General features: G+C 42.4%; 1 protein-coding gene and 1 pseudogene across 1 annotated transcript in view; both read right to left on the bottom strand.

Moving 5' to 3' along the window:
* Positions 1-18626, bottom strand: part of LOC117826389 (kinesin-1 heavy chain) — a 30832-nt gene extending 12206 nt beyond the window's left edge. Inside the window, exons 1-15 of the mRNA XM_034702391.1 lie at positions 18210-18626; positions 9527-9614; positions 9367-9440; positions 9172-9276; positions 8630-8678; positions 7572-7627; positions 7401-7488; positions 7189-7313; positions 6959-7063; positions 5161-5306; positions 4931-5079; positions 3684-3871; positions 1779-1847; positions 1232-1438; positions 712-855 (exon numbers count right to left, since the gene is read on the bottom strand). Of these exons, the coding sequence (XP_034558282.1) occupies positions 712-855; positions 1232-1438; positions 1779-1847; positions 3684-3871; positions 4931-5079; positions 5161-5306; positions 6959-7063; positions 7189-7313; positions 7401-7488; positions 7572-7627; positions 8630-8678; positions 9172-9276; positions 9367-9440; positions 9527-9614; positions 18210-18335 (1719 nt within the window). The 5' untranslated portion in view covers positions 18336-18626. The remainder of the gene's footprint in view (positions 1-711; positions 856-1231; positions 1439-1778; positions 1848-3683; positions 3872-4930; positions 5080-5160; positions 5307-6958; positions 7064-7188; positions 7314-7400; positions 7489-7571; positions 7628-8629; positions 8679-9171; positions 9277-9366; positions 9441-9526; positions 9615-18209) is intronic.
* On the bottom strand, positions 12723-12868 carry LOC117827446 (annotated as a pseudogene).
* Positions 18627-22063: the final 3437 nt, after the last annotated feature.

The following is a 22063-nucleotide window of genomic DNA, read 5'->3' as shown; positions in this document are numbered from 1 at the left end:
ACAATAATATCACACACCGTGAATGTGTCTCTCCTGGTGTTCCAGTTTTAAAAGTGACCCTGTAAACTGGAGACCTTCAGCTGAACGTGTCAGTGTTTGTGGAGTTTACACAGCTGTTGAAACACAGAGGGAGTTCCTGGGAATGCAAACTAGTTTCATTTTTATTAAGATTTCAAAATATCCTCATCAGATATTTAATGATCGTCTAAAGACGTTTATGAGGGATGTATCCGGCTGAGAGTCTCCAGTTAACAGGGCTGCTGTTTAAACCAAAACACCGGTCGATCTCTGCACGGCTTTTTGAGTTCAAAAGGATTTTAAAGCCATGTTGAAACGTTGTGTTGCTCATAATGATACCTGCCTGTCTGTCTGCTTCTATGGTGTCATCTGTGATGAATGGTATTTGTCTTTGTTTTACTGCCCCCTACTGGTCTGGTGGTGTAGTGCATTTACTTTTTCTTCATACGTCACTGGCCTGATTTGCACAATCTATCCGGGACTTCAGCCCGCGGTCGAAAACGCAGACAACAATGGGGGCACAGGAACCTTACAGATCAGGGGAAAGTAGTTCTGGGGGCTAAAAGATCCCAGAACTCTTGGTCAAAATGCACCTCAACATCCCCTCCCTCTTCCTTTACAGTCCTAGGGACTAGTGTTTCTTCTGCAGGCACAGAAGCTGTTACAGCAACCACGCACAAGTCATCTCAGTACCTTGATGTCATTGCTGCCTACGGCAATGCCGATCTCAGCCAGGTCTTTGAGCAGTGAAGACATCATCTCTGTCACCCTCTTCTTCTGGTGGTTAGACATCTCCTTCAACTTCTGGAGCTCAGAGTCCAGAGATGACAGGATGGACTGTGGAAAGAGACGAAGGAAAAGCAGGTTTTGAGAAATTGTTGCAGTATAGACTCGACAGAGGATGCCAAGGATTGAAATTGTAAGTGAAAAATCTTGAATGGCAGTGATTAAATGTGAGAAATGTGTATGTTTTTTACTCAAACTTATTGTATTTAAAGCATCATCATCAACCGACTCCTCTTACTTTGAAAGGGGCTGGAGCTGCAGTTTGTGTGTGCATGTTCTTGTCATCCCTGCAGGCTGTTCTGGATTAATTATAGTGCTGTGTTTGTGTAATACTCATTAGCATAGTCCAAATAAAGGACAAATAAAAAGGCACACGACCAAACTTAAAGTGTCGCTGTGACTTTGACGTTATTTGTCCCCTGCTCACCGATTTCTGGTTCAGCTCCTCGCTGATGGCCTCAAACTCCTTCGTCTTATCCTCCACCTCCTGACTCTTCTGATCGTAGTTGACGGCCAGCTCCTCCAGAGCCTGAAGCACCTCCTTCACCTCGTCCTTGGAGGCTTCGTTCTCTGCCTGCAGGCGGTTCAGCTCCGCCTGGAGGTTCTCGTGATCGCGACGGGAGGAGGCCAGAAGCTGCAGGACGAGGAGAGAGGGGTAAACGTGTAATTTCATATAAACACTTAAAGACAGCAGACGTTATTTTGTGCTCGTTACAATGTTTTTATTAGTTTATCAAACACACAAGCTGTCCTCTATGATAACTAACTTTTCAGATTCAGTGTCAGAAAATAAAGCAAAATAAAATCCTTGTTTTTTCTTGCAGCTCTGAACAACAGGACTGGACTAGGCTGACATGAGTACAATCTGAAAGCTCATTAGTGTACTTCCTCACTTCTGGAACTACAAAGACTAAGAGGCCATCTTCCTCTGCACTTGCACCTCGCCTCCAACCTGCTGCCCCTCCAGTACTCACCTCCTCTTGGTCCAGCATCTGCGTCTTCAGCTTCTCAGCCAGCTGGCTCTGCTGGTTGATTTCCTCGTCCTGTGAAGTGCAGGAAACAAAGCAACGTCAGAATTCAGACTCAAAATAACGCCTTAAAAATATATATAAACATAAGCATGACAAGATCTGAAATATTCAGTTTATCAAGACAACTGATCGCCTGCTAAGATCTGTGTTATTGTGGGTGTTTAAGTCTGTTGGTGTTGTTTTTTTAAATGTTGCCTCATTCGCCATTAGGGGCGGCTGTGGCACTGTGGGTAGAATCGGAAGGTTGGTGGTTCGGTCCCAGCTCCGGCAGTCACATGCCAAAGTGTCCTTGAGCAAGACACTGAACCCCGAATTGCTCCCTCTGTTGTTCAGAGGTGTGTGAATGTGAACTAATGAGATTAGCTAACACTGATGGTCCCTCACTACATAGCCTCTACCATCAGTGAGTGAATGGGTATGAATGGATGAATGTGACGAGTAATATAAAAGTGATTTGAGTGGTCAGAAAGACTAGAAAAGCGCTCTATAAGTACAAGTCCATTTACCATTCAAAACAAAGATCATATACTTGGGTAATGTTGCCATGATTCCACTTGTCATCAGGAAGCCAATGTCCTACATTACATTGTTTTTTTTTCACATCAAATCAGGGGGGAATAGAGAATCTGAAAGTTGCATTTTTCCCATCAACAACAACAACAACAACAACACGGTCTCTCTGAAAGTGGTCTTGTTCTTCCGGCCGCAGCATCCATGTTTCAGTCCAGCCGGCGTGCTAATAAATCTCACAGAGGGTAAAATCTATTGAGAACCTTTGACCTGAAGCACGGAGGGACGCACTGTAACAGCTGCCTCTCTTCTCTCTAATCTCATTTTAAGATGTAACGGATTAAAAAGATTATCGATAGAAAATGAAAGCAGGAGAGCGACATCCAAAGAACTCCCACTTAATGTGATCACATATGAAGTCCATATAAAGACCCGATCAGTCCAGTAAGGCGGTGTGAAAGACATCGATTGAACGGCGCGAGTAGACCAAGGTATAGGCACGAATGATGCCGATTCGCAATGTGTTAAATGCACTACCCGCTTCATTTGCAAGAGTTGAAAAATCTGATCTTCAGCGAATCATGCGAGCAACAATGGCTAATCAGCTTGCAAATCCTCAGGTGACGTATGATTAGCGATGGGCATTTCAAGCCAAAATACTATTCCATAATCATTGGTAACTATGAGACGATTATTCCAATATCCGCTCATATTTATTCATTTGCTATTTAATGCAGTTAACATTCTTCTTCTTCTGTTACTTAATGTGGCTAGCAGCCAGCTTTAAGACGCTCTATAGCCACCATCTGGCGGGAATACTGTATCACAACCAGGTACTGTTAAAACAATTAAAAATTGTACTTTCAAAATGAGAAAATATTCGCAGTAACTTTTCCATTTTTACAAAAAGAATGAAGATTCGAAGATTTGAAAATCATTGCCCGTCCCTACGTATGATGTGAAGAAGAACGGAGGAGGTTTATTAATGGAAGGGAAAAACTTGATCGTATCTGCGTGTTGCAGGGATAAAAAGGAGCATGCTCAGAGGATAGAGAATTAGGAGGTCAGATGATCTGGAAAGTTGTGAAAACCTTTGTCCCACACTTGATTCCAGCTAGCAGTTGAACGAGCAAGTTAGCATGGCCCCTATTAGCATAACCAGCCTTGCATCTTTGGGTACTCGTGTACACGCCAATTTGACGTGCAACCAGAGCAAGTTATTCACATGAATTAAGTGAGTAAACACAAAATATTCCACTCTGTAATGTGGAAACAAGGTGTAGACGGTATGTGATTATTCTACAGAACACCTCTATGGCTCTTCGAAATCCTTCTCACCTTATCATCCAGCTGTTTGTAAAGCTTGGCCAGCTCAGCCTCACACTTGTCCTTCTCCACGTCGGTGAGGCGACCGCCCGGCATATTGGGCGTGGTGGCCGGCTTCTCGTTCAGTATGTTGTCCAGGGCCTGCACCTCGGCGTTGGCCTTCTCCTTGTCGAACTGCTCCTCCACCGGCACGCTCTCACCTGAAGAACAAGGACGCACATGAAGGGTGTGAAGATGGAAACAGGGACACAAAGTCTGGAGGAGTTACATCTATACGAATGTGTGCATCCAAGAACAACTTATGTGTTAGGGACTTAAACACACACAGTAAGACAGAATAAGAAACTGCATTCTCTACCTCAAACGCAAAGAGAATATAAATCAAACATGGATGCTTTACCGGAGGGGTCTCAAACTCCTGGCCCCCGGGCCAGACACGGCCCGAAAGATCATTTAATATGGCCCGCCGCTTGATATCAATTTATAGTAAAATCCGGCCCGCTGCGTTCAACGTCCAGTCCGCTATTGTGGCTGGGAAAGAAACTTCTGATTTCCGAGTTGACCATGAATGCAGCATGAGCAACATGTGAGCGACCGGATGAAAAACAAACATTTAGCACGCTGCTAACGCCCATCAGCGTTTAATCAAGATGTCTCTTTCAAAGGCCAAAAGAAAGGCTGATGCCGAGCACAGAGTGTTTCAGGAGAAGTGGGAGAATGATTATTTCTTTGTGGAGTTTAAGGGGAATGCCACCTGTCTCATCTGCAAAGAGAAAATAGCTGTGCTTAAGGATTATAACCTCAAGCGGTATTATTTAACCAAACATGCGGAGCAGTTTGCAGAGTTCCAGGGAGATGAGTGGACACAACGAGCTGCACAGCTAATGAACTTTAATAAATCAAATAGGGCCAGACTTAGTGATGACCATATTGAAGTCAAACTGAGGGTTTCAACTGCCCCCTGCTCAGAGCAAATGTGGCCCAGCTGTCTGAAAGAAGCACTCTCGTGTCTGGCAGCAACATTAGGCAGGAAAAGCCTAAAATGACTGTAAAATAGTTCATGTTGAAAAATACAGTTGTTCAAACAGTTGAACGGTTTATTTTTATGGAATACTTCTGGCCCCCTTGTGCTAAAGCTGGATGCCCAGCGGCCCTCAGGTAATTTGAGTTTGAGACCCCTGCTTTACAGCTTTGTTTCCCTTCCCAAAGAATCTGCAGAGGGCATAAATAAATGTAAAGAACAGAGTCTGCTTCCTCACCATTCCTCCAGCGGTTGAGCTCGTTCTCCAGCCAGGTGATGGTGTTCCTCAGGGTCTTATTCCTCTCCTTCTCCCTCTCATACTTCTGCTTCCACTGCTCCGCTGTGAGCTCGACGTTCACAGTGACCGTGTTCTTGATGGTCTTTGCTCTGGAAGCAGACAATAGAAACAGATTTTAGTGAGGAGAAAGCACAAATAGCAGCGCAGCTTGTTTTCCTTCTTCTACTAACCTTTGTCCAAACATGAGGGTGGATTTGGTTTCGCACTCATTGTAAGAGGAAGGCGAGCAGCAGATGACGATGGTGGTTCGACAGTTACCACCCAGCGAGTCCTGCAGGATACGGGTCATCTTGCTGTCTCGGTATGGGATGTAGGCCTTTAACATGCACAGGAAATATAATGAGCAAAGCACAGATGAAGTGACTGCAATAAGGCGTTTTTTCCACCAGAGGAACTTTACCCCAGAACTACCAGCCAACCGCAAATTGATTTCTCTTTCTTTCATTAGTTTTTATTTGTTCTATCTTTTTTGTATGTGTGTGTACTTTTCAAAAGAAGAAGCTGTGATTCTCTTGATTTAGCAGCTTGTAACAGTAGTCTTCTCTCAGCCTACAGTGAATGAGTCTCTCCCGGTGTTACGGTTTTAAAAGTGACCCTGTAAACTGGAGACCTTCAGCTGAACGTGTCAGTGTTTGTGGAGTTTACACAGCTGTTGAAACACAGAGGGAGTTCCTGGGAATGCAAACTAGTTTAGTTTTTATAAAGATTTCAAAATATCCTCATCAGATATTTAATGATGGTCTAAGGACATTTATGAGGGATGCATCCGGCTGAAAGTCTCCAGTTAACAGGGTCGCTGTTTAAACCAAAACACTGGCCGATCTCTGCCACGGCCTTTTGAGTTAAAAGGATTTTAAAGCCGTGTTGAAACGTCTTTGCTACTCGCGCTTATCTCCTCTCACGTGTTGATTCAGTGAATCCATCTGTGATGAAATATAGCACCATCTAAAACAGCGCCAGCTGAGTCTCTTCATGCTAACAGGCTAACTGTTGTGTTGCTCATAATGATACCTGCCTGTCAGTCTGCTTCTTTGGTGTCATCTGTGATGAATGACATTCCTCTTTGTTTTACTGCCCTCTACTGGTCTGGTGGTGTAGTGCATTTACTTTCTATTTTTCTCCATACGTCACTGGCCTGATTTGCACAATCTACCCGGGACAACAATGGGAGCACAGGAACCTTTTAGTTCAGGGGAAAGTAGTTCTGGGGGCTAAAAGACCCCGGAACTCTTAGTCCAAATGCACCTTTAGATCTGAGTTTCATCTCCAGATTGCTGCAGAAATTAAACCTTGAACTGGCTTACAGTTAAAACAAACCAAAGAGATATTTAGTTTGTGTTTGTACTGATGCAAACAGCTGAGCAGAGGCAGTCTGCTGTAACTCTTCTGACTCCTCTCCGCTCAGTGGGGACTGAGACATCTTAGTACAATAGCTCATTTGTTTGAAACAATAACAGATATATCAGAGGCTGTCCGCCCCAGGTTGTTTACAGAGCGAAGGGGTCCTACAACAAACCAATTGTTGATAAATGTGAAAACCGTGAAATCGCTGAGGAGCAGCTAAACACAAACTTTGCTCAGGGGAGAGTTTTTAGCTGCGGCAGCACAAAGAACTTGTAGATGGTTGGAAATGGCACTTTCACACTTAGATGCTTGAGAGGATGGTGGTTTACTAGACACACACCTGGCTCTGGGCTGTGCAGCTCATTAACAATGAAGTCCCTTATGTCTGCTACATTAACACTGATGTCTGTCATTTTAAGATGCTGTGAAACATTTTGTGTAAAATGAACACCTGAGGTTATAGACGATCTTACATTCTCTGTAGTGAAAGCTAAACAAGGATTTAAAATGAGCAAATCTGTGGACTGTCACCACATAATTCACCTTTAATTAAATGGTAAAATTAAAGCTCCAGAGGCAGATTTAAGGATCAGGATCAGAGACACATGAAGAAGAGACACTGACCGTTCCTTCAGCCAAAGCAGAGATGACGTTTCCCAGGGACGACAGAGACTTGTTGATGTTCTTGGCTTCATCCAGCACAGCTCCCTCTGCTCCCGTTTTACTGACCTGAAAATCACAATCACCTTAAAGTGTGCAGCTAAGACTAGACTATGATGTGAACCTAACCCAGGCAGACACAGAGGGAAACTGGGTCAACTGAATTTGCTGATACACGCTTTGATTCACTTTACCTTTTCACTTCCAGCCAGATCCACGAGGTAAAGCTTGCCGCTGAGCTTCTGCTCCGTCTGAGTGTTCTCCTGTTTGACGTTGATCAGGAAGATACTGTGACTCCTGGAGCTGTGCTCGTTCATGTCTGAAGGAGAGATCACAGCAACATGGTCAAACATGTCAACAGATGTGTGACACAGACTGCATTTGAAACAACAGGATGGGATCTTACTTGTAACTGCTACATGTCTGTTTGATTTGCCTTCATCAATCGTGTCCATCACCTCCTCTGGGCTGCAGACGAATCTCTCAGTGCAGCCCTTCACGGAGAAAGCAGAGCAAGAGGTCAGATCGTTTCATGTCTTAATGGACACTTAGTACATGACGGGAGCTGAGATCTCACCTTGACATAGGGTACTCTGTTTTTGTCTTCATGCACTGACAGATTGGTCTTTGACACTGGAATAGAAAGAGAGAATGTGTTATGAAAATTGCCTCATCATACTTAAATCGTAGCTGCCAGAAACATTATGTTTTTAAAGCTTTATGAATTTACAAAGGTGTGTGTTAGGGGTGACGATCAAAGGTCACCACATCTCAAATGGTCTTGTTGGTGGATAGCTTCAACCACAAAGAACCAGACCTCTCTCTTGCAGGCCGATACAACTTGAAACATGTGAGCTACCCCTCGCTACCTGTTTTTAGACTCAGTCAACATATTTTCCCTTTTAGTTTAGCTAAAATTGATTGCCATCCTCACCGAGCTGAAGTCTTGCAGGCATGACTAAAAGAATGTGGTAGTGTCTACACATGCTCATAAATTAATTTGGCATTTCAAAGGATTGAGCAGCGTGTCTGTCCACCCTGTCTGGTACAAAGATGATGAGAATTACAGTGTTCACTTAAGCATCGCAGCCACTTCTCCCTGTCCCATTAAAGTTACTAACCATAGACCTTTCTGGAGTCCCTGAGCTCCCTTGTCTCGTAGGTTCCTGCTGCCTGCTGTGGACGTGCCAGACTCCAGCTGCTACAACTACTACTATCCGTCTCACCACTATCATCTCTCTCTCTCTTCATCTCCCTCTATCCCTCTCTCCAACACGGTCTCAGCAGATGTGTGTCTAACATGAGTCTGGTCCTGCTGGAGGTTTCTGCCTGTTAAAGGAAGTTTGTCCTTGCCACTGTAACTTGCTAAATGCTGCAAAGTGTTCTGCTCATGGTGGATTAAGATGAGATCAGACTGAGTCATGTCTGTAAGATGGGACTGGATCTGATCCTGTCTTGATGTTGGGTCTTTGTTAATAATGGAACATAGAGTACGGTCTAAACCTGCTGTGTTTGGAAAGAGCCTGAGGAGAATGTTTGTTGTTGTTTTGCGCTATATAAATAAAGATTGATTGATTGATTGATTGATTGATTGATTGATTGATTGATTGATGGATTGATGGATTGATGACTTACCATCCAACAGGTCCCGGATCTTGTCTAAGTAAATTTCAAAATATGAAACCTGTAAACGGAAAAAAAGAGCATCATTTAGCAATCAAGACGAGAGAGATTAGACAAGTTAACAAGTAAACAAATCCTATTCTATCCTATTACTACCACTGTTATTTCTCTGTATATCAATTTGTGTTACATTGTTGGTGGATGAAAAGTGCTTTACAAATAAGCTCTGATTGATTGATTGAAGTGTTTAACCCACTGTGTTGTAAAGCTAGAAGATAGATAAACAAACATGGTGGAGAGTCTGTGGAGAATTATGATGCAGCAGCAAATGAAGTGAGGTGTAACAAACTGCAGATAGGAAAATGCTTTGTAATGGCAAACTGAGACGAGGATGTCTGTGGCTTGCACCCACAGCTTCAGTTAAACGCTGCATCAGTCAGTCATAAACATCCGAAAGTGGACACATTATCTGATTAGCTGGTATTTGAATTTGCAGAGCAGCGTCTCGTCTGCTTTTCATTTAATTTGGTGATGGAGTTTTTATGTCTTCTTACTTTGATATGAAACTCCAGGTTTTCATCCATGGAGTAGATATAGTTGAAGATATCTTGCACTATCCTGGGGATGATGCCCATTGCATCTGTGTCATGGAGATTCCCCTGCAAACGGAGAGAGAGAGTCAAGTCAATGGAAGCGATGATTTCAGGATACTTATCTCCTAAACACTGAGAGCTCCAGGTCATCCTTACCTCCATGGTGTGTGTTTTGCCAGATGATGTCTGCCCATATGCAAAAATTGTCCCGTTGTATCCCTCGAGAACATCTATGAGACAGATCAAACAAGTCAGACTCATCATTTCAGTGATTGTGCCTCTAAAACTATGGATAGAAACTCGAGCACGACCTCACCTTTGACAATCTTCTGGGCGCAGGCGTTGTACACTTGCTCCTGTGTTGTACTTGACTGAAACACTCTGTCGAACATGTACGGTTTGGACTGCAAAGAGAAGAAGAAGAAAAGAGCGAGTTAGTGAGTGAGCACCAAAACAAAACACATTACGTAACCTCATTAAAGTTCATAATCTGGGACGTGTTTGGTAAACAAATCTGAGTAGTCCTTTCTTGATCCACCGGCTGACCAACACAAAATAAACTCAACCCAGTTCAACGACAAACATCTTCCATCACTCCTGCTTTAAATGGTGCCATTTGTTATTTCTTCCTTGTTTACCTCTGAGCCCTGGCAGTAGGAGTACTACTGTTTACAAGCTTAACACTTCAACGTCTGCAAGGTGTACTGAAGCTGAAATAAAGGGATCTTAGTGACCAAAAGACTGTGATCAGAGAGCTGTGTTCTTGTTAGGGGGGGACATTTTTATTCAAGTAAAACTAAGATAAGAAAGTGATGTCATGTTTGTGTTTTGCATTCATGCGAGAGCCTGGTACCTACAGGAAGTACAATGCATTTAGATTGTCGTGATTCAGACAGAGACTTGGTTGTGCCATGATCGTCAAAGGTTTACTCCTGTACTCCTGTAACCTTACACGGCAATTAACCTGATTCTGAGCCTAACCCGGGACTTCCACCAGATCCACTACGGTCCGGCTTTGTGCTCTTTCATCCATCAACACCCACTGGTTGCTTTTCAGAACACAGCCCAGACCAGGACTGCAGGACAGCTGGAGTCATGGGACTGAGGTTTTCACGCGGTAATTACTGAATCAAGGATTCTCCTCCTCTCCTCATCCATGTTGTCTTTCTGGTCCTCTGAAAACCTCTGACCTGTTGACTCCAGGCCTGGCTCCGCTCATCATGACTGTTTGTTGTTGTAGTTAAGTGAAATACGATCTGGTGATAACACAGAGTGTTTTATTCTGAAAATTAACCAGATGTTTTCATTTTGTTTTGGTGAAACCTGACTTCCTGTCCCGCTCCATCTGCTCTGTTGAGATTGATGCACAGTGCTCCGGCATCCAGCAAAAACAGAAGCACTGCCAAAACGATCAAGAGGACTCCGACCTACCGGATCAGAGACGCAGCCGGAATGCAACGGAGCGGATCCAGTGGAAGTTAACACATTGACTAGAATAGAAACCTATCAGATCTGGTGCTGTGATGGATCAGAGACAGACACAGATCTGGTCAAATTTGGCTGTAACTGTCATTTGAATATGATAAGACCCTGGCATGTCTGGTAGCAGTAACAGTAAGAGCAGCATGTGTGGGATCTGTAGAGCGTGATCAGTAAATACTGCAGCAGCTGAAGTGATGAGACAAAAACATCTTACCATGGGAACTTAAGCTTCCAAAAGAAGGAATTTACGTCACATGTTAGATGCTTGTTTCCATGACATTACCTTCAACATCAACCACCAAACAGGATACCATCACCACATAGTCACTGGAGCACCGCCATGATTTAAAGACTGGGTGAATAAACACCATGAGGTCACTATTTATGGTGCTGCTCGGCTATTTCAGAATGTTTGTGCGTGATGACATGTGTCACTCAAGAGATGACTCAGTGTAATGAATGAGTACTCTGCAGCATTCCAACTCCACCTTTAGCCCTCAGCTTAGCTCACTTGGAACCAGGACTGAGGTGAGTACAAGGTACAATTAACGGCACTACTGAAAGCTTCAACACAAACAAGAGAGGGTCCAGAGGAACTGAACTGGAACACATTTACAAACTACAACCCACCAGCTAAAGAGCTGTTTCAAACAAGCAAGGTGTGGTGGATTGAGGTGTCCCATGGGCCCCTCCAAACTTCAAGGCATGACTTCAGTGAGATAGCAATCAATAAGTGGATTTAAGACAGCAACCGCAGGGTAATAAAAGTGATGCTACAAGCACTTCTGAGGTTCAGCTTGGATGGCACGCTGTCTTCAGAGACTTCCAAGTCCCTGTTGACTCATCTTCTCTGCAGCCTGATGGGCGGGGCTCTCGCTGTGGTGGACTATAAGACTGCCCTGTTTGCTTCTGACACCCCAGGTTACAGAATAAGCATTCCTTAGTGTCAGCAGATTAGTTATTGTCAGTGTGAACACCTGCCGGAGCAAAACAAGGTGGAGAATGTTGAAAAGCAGCCGGTGTCACCTTGTAGACGCTGCTGATTAAAGCTTCCTTGTTTACAACCCGCCTTGTATGCAAACACAGTCATAACTCAAGGTGGAGGAATAATATGTCCCTGTCTTGGTAGAGAATCTGCAGCACCTTCACCAGTACAAGACTTACCCTGACTGCTAAAGCCAAGATGTCCTCAATTTGCACTCTACTTCATAATCCTCCCTTCCTTCTGACAGTCACATCTACAGCACAGCTCGGTGCAACACGGCCCTGCAAAATCTAAATACGTTGATAATTCACTCCAGTCAGCCACATCCCGGCAATTAACCCTGCCCAGAACACGAGCGCTGAGCTACTATCAGGCCCGCCAGGCGCTGTCAGCAAACAATGGCACAGCCCCAGTTTAAAGTCCTCATTGTTACCGCTGCTGCTGCTGCTGCTGCTGCTGCTGCCCTCGTTACCTACACTGGGGTCTAATGGGATTACTTGCTGAAAATGTAATAATAATTGCTGAGTCATGTTCCTGCTTCTTGGTGGCTGTGTTGTGATGCTTGATTTTCATTAACACACAGGTTTTCCTGCAGGATCCTCGTGATTATCTTTAATGACAGAGGATTTCTAGCTGTATTCATCTGTAAGTCAGAATCAGAAACACTTTATTTATCCCAGGGAGGGGAAATTTAGTCATTACTGAGCTCTTAGAAACAGTATGTAAGAACGTCAAAATATGAATAGAAAGAAGGAATAAGAGAAGAATAAAATAAAGATCAATGAAATATGGTAAAATAAAAAAGAATAAGATAAAAAATGGTTAAATAAGATTAAATATGATCAAATAAAGATCAATAGAATAAAATAAAATAAGATCAAATAAAATAAGATTAAATAAAATAAAACATGATCAAATAAAGATCAATAAAATAGAATAAAATAAGATCAAATAAAGATCAATAAAAACTAATACAATAAAATAAAAGAAGATTAAATTAAATTAAAGATTAAATAATAATAATAATTATAAAAAAGCACAGAATATTTAGAAAACGACCTGAAATTATGCAGTCGAGATTCCAACATTTGTGGAATTTGAAGGGGTCATCACAACCGGAGTGCAATGGCTGAGCCTTGCCCTGGGTGAACCACCTTCTTGATCAGGGTATCTCCCCTGCCAGGTAAGTATGATGTGATGGTAACCTTGGTACAACTGGTGTCAGTCGCCTCTATGCTGTCTGCTTGTGTGAACGCACTGGGAGCACTCTCACTTATCTCTCTAATCCTTTTCTTTCCTTTTTATATCCCTCACGCACCTCCACCACTACCCGGTCTAAAAGTAGCTCAGCAGTTCTCTTCCGGGGCGTCCCACGCTGATGTATGCAAACAGGCGATGCAAAGCTGGTACAGCAAAGGGGGAATGACCTGATCTTGTATGTGCAAAACTGACAGATGCATGAATAATTCACCTGCTGCACGCTCCTGCTACACTTGCAAACCTTGCTGGTTTTGACACCCACTGACCTCATGTGGAAATATCACCTCGGCAGAACCCTTAAAGGTACAGTGTGTAGAAAGGGGAATACTTATCGGTCAGATTCTAGATTGGAGCGCTCCCTTACTCACCCTTCTTGTCAGTAATGCGACGGTGGCCTTATGGGACAAAAAGCTCCTGTGATGCCTGATAATTAAAAATGATAAAACATCTATCCATACAATTTTCCAATACTTTTGAAGGGGCAATTTGGATGGCGACTCACTAAATACAAAAACGTATATGTTACTAATTTGTCCATTCTCTGCTACTGTAGAGACAATGCAGTGCAAGATGGCCGCCTCCATAGAAGGGGACCCTCTCCTCTGTAGATATAAAAGGCTCACTCTAAGTTAAAACAAACAGCTAACATTTATATAGTGCTTCTACACTTATTATGAATATTATACTCCATTTCTACCAAATCTGTTCAGAAAAAATTACACACTGTACCTTTAAGTGAGCAACAGCTGAGCCAGGGCTATATGGAAATTTAGGCAAAGGAATTTATTGTTCAGGTGATGTTTATAACTCAACTAGGTCTGTGTATCACCTGTAAGCCCTCACACTGCTTCAGCTGCCACACATCTGAATCAATGTATTCCTGTTCTCAGCAGCACCTCGCCCTGATCCTGGTCCTGGTCACTCATTGCCTGCATACTGTATGTGGACCGTTGGAGAAGCGGGTGTGCCATTTTTGTAGCTTCAAATGCGCTGCTAAGTGTTTTCTCAGGGGCTGCAGAGGATGAACCTTCACCAGAGTGGCCCCTGCCTCAAGTAGGAAACGCCTGTCACATGACACATACACTCAAAAACTCTCAGCAACATGCATTTATATTAATCTAGTGTTTAAAGTTGAGAGTATTATATCTTTAAACTCAAGGGTTACATGTTATTACCGCAACAATCTTGGCTGCAAGGTCCTTCCTAATATTCATAAAGGGATATTCTGCTTATCTATGGAGATGTCCCTGATCTCAACAATCGGATCGGAGCCGATCTGGAAGTTTTTAATTGATATGAGCTGATCGTCTCATCCGATCATTTACGTCCAATCGCCGAACACAATTTGCAGCTGAAGGCTAACGCGTGAGTGTAATTGAGCGTTGAGAGTTTGTTTAACTGTGTACACATAATGAGAAACTAATAAATGGGACATTGATGTAGAACTCACATGTACACCACCAGACACGGCACAGAAAAAAGCATCTGCTCTACGCACCCTACGGTAACTCTGCAGGGACATACGGTTCAAAAAGGCGAAACATAAACCAAACACAGGACAGTCTGCTACATTTGCATTAGCATCCTCGTGGCTAGCAGCAGCTGGCGTTCTCTATACCGGCATGCCGCTCAGAAGCTTGTGGTATGCAACTGGGCGTGTGTCAATCTCGCTGTCACTCCAAATATTTACTTTCTCTGTCTCGTGAGAGTTGCGTTCAGAGCAGCTTCAGATTTAAGCGTGCTGTAATGAAGCACATCAGTTTCATGGGTCTCATACAGCAGAGCTTGTAAATCAGATTATGAGTTTTCCATCAACGCTCTCTGGATTAAGATGAATGGAATAAACATAAGACATACTTTAGTTGTTTTTTTGAATGACTTATTTTTGTTAAAGGAAAAAAAACAGTGTGCAGCTCAACCCTCATATCTCTTGTGCAGCTATTATCTAGGCAAACACAAGCATTGGATCTGCAAATATTCATTCTATCAGGACATACGTACTTAGATATCTTTCATATCCCTCCGCCTAATCAAGCCTGGAGCCAGAACCAATAGCAGAGGGTTGAATCAAGTGCCATAAAGGTAAGTGATTATATTTTACTGCAGGACCTTTAAAGCACCCAAATAATGATGACTGCATTTGTATTTGTGTGTGTGTGTGTGTGTGTGTGTGTGTGTGTGTGTGTGTGTTTTTCCAACATCGGGATATATTCATCTAAAAAAGAAGATCTGCCTATGTCAGTGTTTTAGTTTCCTGCATCATCACCAGTGTCTGCTATTATGAAAACACTAGTTGTGTATCGCCGTGAGGTCAGCTTCACAGCTAGCCGATCACAGCTCTTGAAGCTTCAGCCGTAGCACCGGGTCTTGTCCCCGCCCTAGAACGCTTCAAAATGGATTAAAAAATATGAGCTAAGTGAGTCAGTCACCCTGGATAAGAGCATCTGCAAAACAAAGTACATCACCATAATAATTACCCCCACCCGGAGAGATTGCCCAGCACCCGGCCAACTGCCTCCTCTGATTGGTGGAACAGCTGGTTACCAGGAGAGAGAACACAGGGGGATTACCCAGGAGGCCTGCTGCTGCTGCTGCTGATGGGTACTGTAAGTGGTGTACTTCTACTAGACTCTCTGGCTTGCAACACTTGTGTCCTTCACAATGTGCGTTGGTATTCTAGCACTCTGAATTGGGCAGGGCCACCTCGTGCCTGACGGGTACAGCTGTACTTTAAAGGCCTGAAGTCCGTGTCAGCAGAACTGTTCAAGACGTCAGCACAGCCGCGACAGTCTTCTCTGTTTTGTGGCAGGAAATGAATAGTGCTGTTGTGCTCATCACCTACATTAGTGGTTCAACTCCAAGGAGGATGTGATTCATAGCTGCTGAGCTAAAACTCCCGACTGCATGAATGGAATCCATGATAAGTTTCTATTGCCTTGTAAAGTCTCATAAAGCACAGGTGGAAAAACACCAAAGTCCACAGGAGAAACCATGCTTTGTTGCTCTGACTACCTAATGTTTAACCTTGATAGTCTCGTGAAGTCAGACGCTATAAGCTTATGAATGCTTGTTAAAACTTGAGATGTCTTTATGTTTCCTAATTACCAAGACCAATCCTTCCTTCTCCCTTCCTTTTGTGCATGATGTTAAAGTCTGCAGTGCAAATATGGTGCAGAGACACGCAACGGCATGAGTTGAGGTTGAGTAAACACTGCCTTTTGAAGACGTACAGTAAAGGTGTACAATTACAACGCCTGAAGTGCACAACAGTTGTAGAATAACCTCTGGGTGAATTCTTTGTTGATTCAGACTTAAAGTGGTTATGCATTAGTCAAGGCATTTCCTTCTTTTGTCAGAGTGGAGATTGTTGATGTTAGCCTTATCAAAGGAGGGGTTTGGTTTGATTCCAAAGTGACATTCCTCATTTAAAAGACCACTAGGTTATTTGCTATAAATCCTGCCTCTCTTTCAAGTCAAAATAAAAGAGCAGTAGCTACCATTTTCACGCCTGTGTATGCCTTCAAAGCGCTCACTCATCACTGTTTGTCGTGTTAACGTGTTGGTTGGTATTCCTTGTCTGCACTTAGACGTCAAGGTCCCTCGTATCATCTGACCTACATCAGACAGAAGAGTGCAGGTGCTGATAGTCTTCCCTCCCAGGATCCTGTCTTAAGGTCTCCTTCAAAAGGTCAGACCTGAACTGGGGGAAAGGCACATCCGGGTGTAGGTGTCCTGCTTGAAATACTCATAATCAATAAATGCTGATTCATTTCTGCTATGCCACATAGTTCAAAGCATTACAGACATTAACTCTGTATTAAGTGTGCATGTATGGCTGCTAATTGACAGCCAGAACTTTAACTATGCTGCTGCCTGAAATTTTTAATCTCAATGAGTTTTTTTACATAGACTGTATAAAATGGACGTAGTATCCATGACGTCACCCATTTGTTTCGGCAGGAGCCATATTGCTGCTGTTGAGTGATGTGAGGTAAAGAGGCGGGCTTTGAGCCTCCTCGCCAACAGCTGCCAATCAAGTCAGCTGTGCCTGTCATAATGGAAAACTCTTAATATCTTCAAATTTACCGTGTTAGAAGAAAAATTCATCCCCCGTACAGTGTGTGCTGATCGAGAAATGAGCTATGTAGACTACACTCGTTTTTTGTACCAGGCTGTAAACATGTTTGTTTCTGCTGTAGAGATTGGCTTTTTTGAATTGGTGTGTATGTGGTTTCCAGTACTTCTGGAGTCAGCCTCAAGCAGATCCTCGATGAAGTGCAGTTTTTAGCACTTCCTCATTGGACTCATATTTTTAGACCGGACGTTGCTGCTTGGCTATGCCACATATTTCAATCCATTATAGACATTAACTCTGTATTATGTGTCTATGTGTGGCTGCTAATTGACGGCCAGAACTTTAACTGTGCTGTTGCCTGACATTTTAATCAAAATTAGTTTTTAAATGAAGGGAAGGTTAAATAAAACAATTACACAAATAAAATCAAAGTGACCCAGGCTAGCAGGATACTAATGGTCCTCTTAAATCTGACATTTCCACTCCATTTCATTGTCTGTATTTTCCATTCAGTACTGGAAACATATGCTCACTCTGTTTTACTTTCTACACTCTTGATACACACTTGATATTTTCAGCCTGGTTTAGTTCTGCAGCCAGCTGGTCAGCTAGCTAATGTTAGCTTTAATTAAACAACAGTATTAAAAGTAGCCAGCTAGCAAAGGCCGGCTAATCTGTCAACTACCAGCTGGCCTAGCCTGCTAGCCAAAAGTCTGTTAGCCACTGTTAAATCAAAGCTGGCTTTATGCTGACACAGACTCATCACAATTGATGGCTTTATTGTTGAAAACGCACATGTATTTAAGAGAAGAATAATGAAGGAGGATTTGAAGGCTAACGTAGGCGACATTTTAACTTGTAGCAACCACTCAAGTGTGTTTGAGGCTTTGTTGAATGACAGCTAGCAATGACAGGGCATACACATATTTCACAGCAGCGGCGTTTAAAATGGCTTTTTTTAAATTTGGAATATCCAGCTGCAGACACCTGTCCTTAAAAGAGACATCAAAACTGTGATAATGTAAGTGTCATTGAGTGTTCTGGAGGTGGTAGCTGCGGGCCAACAACGCAGCGGTGAACAGGTCAGCTAGCGTTAGCTCACATGCTAAAGGTGCTACAAGACAATCAAAGATGGCGTCCAGCTGACCGAGCCTCAGGGCTGAGTCACACAGGTGGAGGGACAACTAAAACACTCACCGCGATTATACAAGTGTCCTCCCCTTGGAACTTGGGGATGTATCTGTCGCCTCTGGTCACCTCGGAGCTGTTCAGGGGCCTGAAACGGCACATCACTTTGATGGTGCACTCCGCCGGGTCGGCCATCTTCAACGGATCACGAATGGAAATTCACCGATACGAATAATATCAGCAACGCTCTGACTCCGTGGGGGCGAACGGGGAGGCCGAGCCCCTCTGTCCCAGTCTCAGGTTCCCGAAAGGGTCGATTATCAGTCGGACATTCAACAAAAACCCTTGTTTTCCTCTCAGTCACTTCCCCCTCCTGTTAGGAAGCCATGGTACCGGTGGATCAGCGGCTGGCCACCTCCTCGCCCCTCCTGCTGCTGCTGCTGTGGATGTGGTTCACCATGACGTCACCCCGGCGCTCCCCTCTCCACTGTGTTATTGTAATGAAACCATGAAACACACTATTGGACATACACTGAGACACAGTTACAAGTGGACTTACACTGAGACACACCGTTACAAGTGGACTTACACTGAGACACAGTTATAACTGGACTTACACTGAGACACAGTTACAAGTGGACTTACACTGAGACACACCGTTACAAGTAGACTTAAACTAAGACACAGTTATAACTGGACTTACACTGAGACACAGTTACAAGTGGACTTACACTGAGACACACCGTTACAAGTGGACTTAAACTAAGACACAGTTATAACTGGACTTACACTGAGACACAGTTACAAGTGGACTTACACTGAGACACACAGTTACAAGTAGACTTACACTAAGACACAGTTATAACTGGACTTACACTGAGACACAGTTACAAGTGGACTTATACTGAGTCACACAGTTACAAGTGGACATACACTGAGACACACAGTTACAAGTGGACTTATACTGAGACACACAGTTAAAGTGGACTTGCACTAAAACCCACAGTTAAAGTGGACTTACACTGAGACACACAGTTAAAGTGGACTTATACTGAGTCACACAGTTAAAGTGGACTTACACTGAGACACACAGTTAAAGTGGACTTACACTGAGACAAACAGTTAAAGTGGACTTACACTGAGACACACAGTTAAAGTGGACTTATACTGAGACACACAGTTACAAGTGGACATACACTGAGACACACAGTTACAAGTGGACATACACTGAGACACACAGTTACAAGTGGACATACACTGAGACACACAGTTACAAGTGGACTTATACTGAGCCACACAGTTACCATTGGACATACACTGAGACACACAGTTACAAGTGGACTTATACTGAGACACACAGTTAAAGTGGAATTACACTGAGACACACAGTTAAAGTGGACTTGCACTAAAACCCACAGTTAAAGTGGACTTGCACTGAGACACACAGTTACAAGCAGTGGTTGACAAAGTACTCAGCTTCATTACTTAAGTCAAAGTATAGATACTCCATGTCAAATATTACTCCAATACAAGTGAAAGTTGCTCTGTCAGATTATGACTTGAGTTAAAGTCCTAAAGTACTCGCTTAATTAATTAGCGAGTTAATTCTGTTACATTCTGTTTATTTATGAAATATCTAAAAATTATACCATGGAATAAAAACAGCAACTTAGTTACTCCAAGCACAAACACCTTAGTTTGAAATGTTCATCTGGAATGAAACAAACATTACGTAGCTCAACACGCTTTCTTACGTTGGACAGTGAATGTTTGTATGTTTGGGCAGAGTGGGAAACAGGGTGAACATTTGAAACGATACATATCATTCTTCATTTCAAAAACCTCTAACACGGGCTGAAGATAAGGCCATGGGTGCTCAGGTGAGGGAGATTATTACAAATATTAAGGTCAAGAAAAGTGGCTGAACCCAATGATGTTGTATTTATTGTAAGTCATTCATTAGTGGCAATAGAATTTGAGATTCAAGAGTCTAACCAATAAAATAACATTTAAATTGATGGCCATAAGAACAAGTTAGTCTTGCTTATTACAGTTTATTTCACCCTGTGCCTGAATTTCTAAGTGAAGTTCCAAGAAAGACAAACAGTATCTTGTGCACGCAAAAATGGTTACATTTTGCACATAAAGTAATAACTTATCATCTGCATAAAGTTAAAGCATGTAGTTTTGGAGCATTGGATTTGAGCTAGAAACAGACAGTGAAGAACACAAACAGCGAAAAAACTAAAAGGGGAAACAATAAATACATTTCCAGTCCTAAAGAAAATCAGATGAATTTGCTCTATGCTTTTACTTTCCTTTTTTACATTTTTAAATTTTTATTTTTATTCTTGTAAATGTTGTAGATCTTTTTCTTTGTACATTTTCTTTAAAGTTTGTTTCTGCATTAGGTGTCAAATTCTATTCTCATGGATCAGTTAAAAATGATTTGTTAATTTACAGAAGGTAGTCTTGTACAAATTATAAGCCAACTCATCCATGCTAATGCTGACATGCTGTTACGTCTTTGTTTTGTCTTGACTTTTTTTGTGTGTGAGTATTTTCACTCTGCTTTATATATTGAAAACTATTAAATAAAGAGTATTAAAAAAAGAAAAGCCTGTAGTTTTAAGACTTTTCATGATAATTATTTCACCTTTAATGGTAATAATAATATGTAGACAAGATAATATCTTGTGTGCACAAGAACTTGCCCTTACAAGATAAGTATGTTATGCACATGAGATAATAACCCAATTCCAGAAGAAAATCATATTTTATGCACAAGAAATTTTGTGTGCACAATATAAATATCTTGTGTGCACAAGATATTAACTTATACACACAGAATGAAGATTTATCAGGACTGATTTGTACCATAGACTGTATAATAAATGGACGTAGTATCCACAATGTCCCCCATCTCTTTCTGAAGCGCTGTATTGAAGCTGATCGTCGGCGGGTGCCATATTGGAAATGCTGAACTCAACATAACTTTGTCCGAGCTAGTGTGAGATAAAGAGGTGGGCTTTTAGCCTTTTCGCTAACAGCTACAGTGTGCCCGCTTGTCAATCAAGCCAGCCACGCCCTTATTTGGGCAAAACTCATAAGTTTAATATCTTCAAAAATAACGAGTTATAAATAAACTCACGACTGTACAGTGTGTGCTGATAGAGAAATGAGCTGTTCATACCCAAACTGTTTTTTGAACCAGGCTGTGAACATGTTTATTTCTGCTGTAAAGATCGTCTTCTTTGAATGGGTGTGTATGTGGTTTCAGGTGTTTCTGCAACCAGCCTCGAGTGGACGCTCGATGAACTGCAGTTTTTAGCACTTCCGCATGGGCTCCATATTTCAAAACCAAAGGTTGCTGCTTGATTTGTGTCAAAAAATATGTTAAAGCAGTTTAAGAAAACTGTGCTTTGCTTGAGAACAGTTCAAATATCAGAAAGGTTCATACATTGCATTGTTAAATTCACTCTTTTACGGTACTTTTGTTGACTTCAAACTGAATAACTTGGCTGCAATAACTTGCTTACAAGTTAACCTGTCAAAGGAAATATTTAGGAGACCTTTGTAAGTGAGTTAGAGAGAAGTTTAGCAGATAGCTTAAAGCAGCCTGTTTATTTCATTACAACTAAAATAGACTCCTCCTCCTCCTCCTCTTCCTCCTTCTCCTCCTCCTCCTCCACCTGTTTGCAGATTTTAGGTGCTAATGAAAGAGACTGAAATTGAGCATTTACCTGAAAATGCAAAAATTACCAGATCATTTTATTATTATCATGTCTATGTTGTTACTATTTATGCTCGAAAGACAGACAGAGTGACTAACTTTGTGCTACCAAAACAGTCCTCTGTTGTTTGTTGACATTTTCCATGGAGAAGATTGATGATGAGTGATGCACATGACTGCTAAAAGTAAG

This window comes from Notolabrus celidotus, chromosome 15, assembly GCF_009762535.1.
Source record: "Notolabrus celidotus isolate fNotCel1 chromosome 15, fNotCel1.pri, whole genome shotgun sequence".
Taxonomy (NCBI): Eukaryota; Metazoa; Chordata; class Actinopteri; order Labriformes; family Labridae; genus Notolabrus; species Notolabrus celidotus.
The sequence above is the reverse complement of the archived record's forward strand: the minus strand, read 5'-3'. Positions and strand labels throughout refer to the sequence as shown.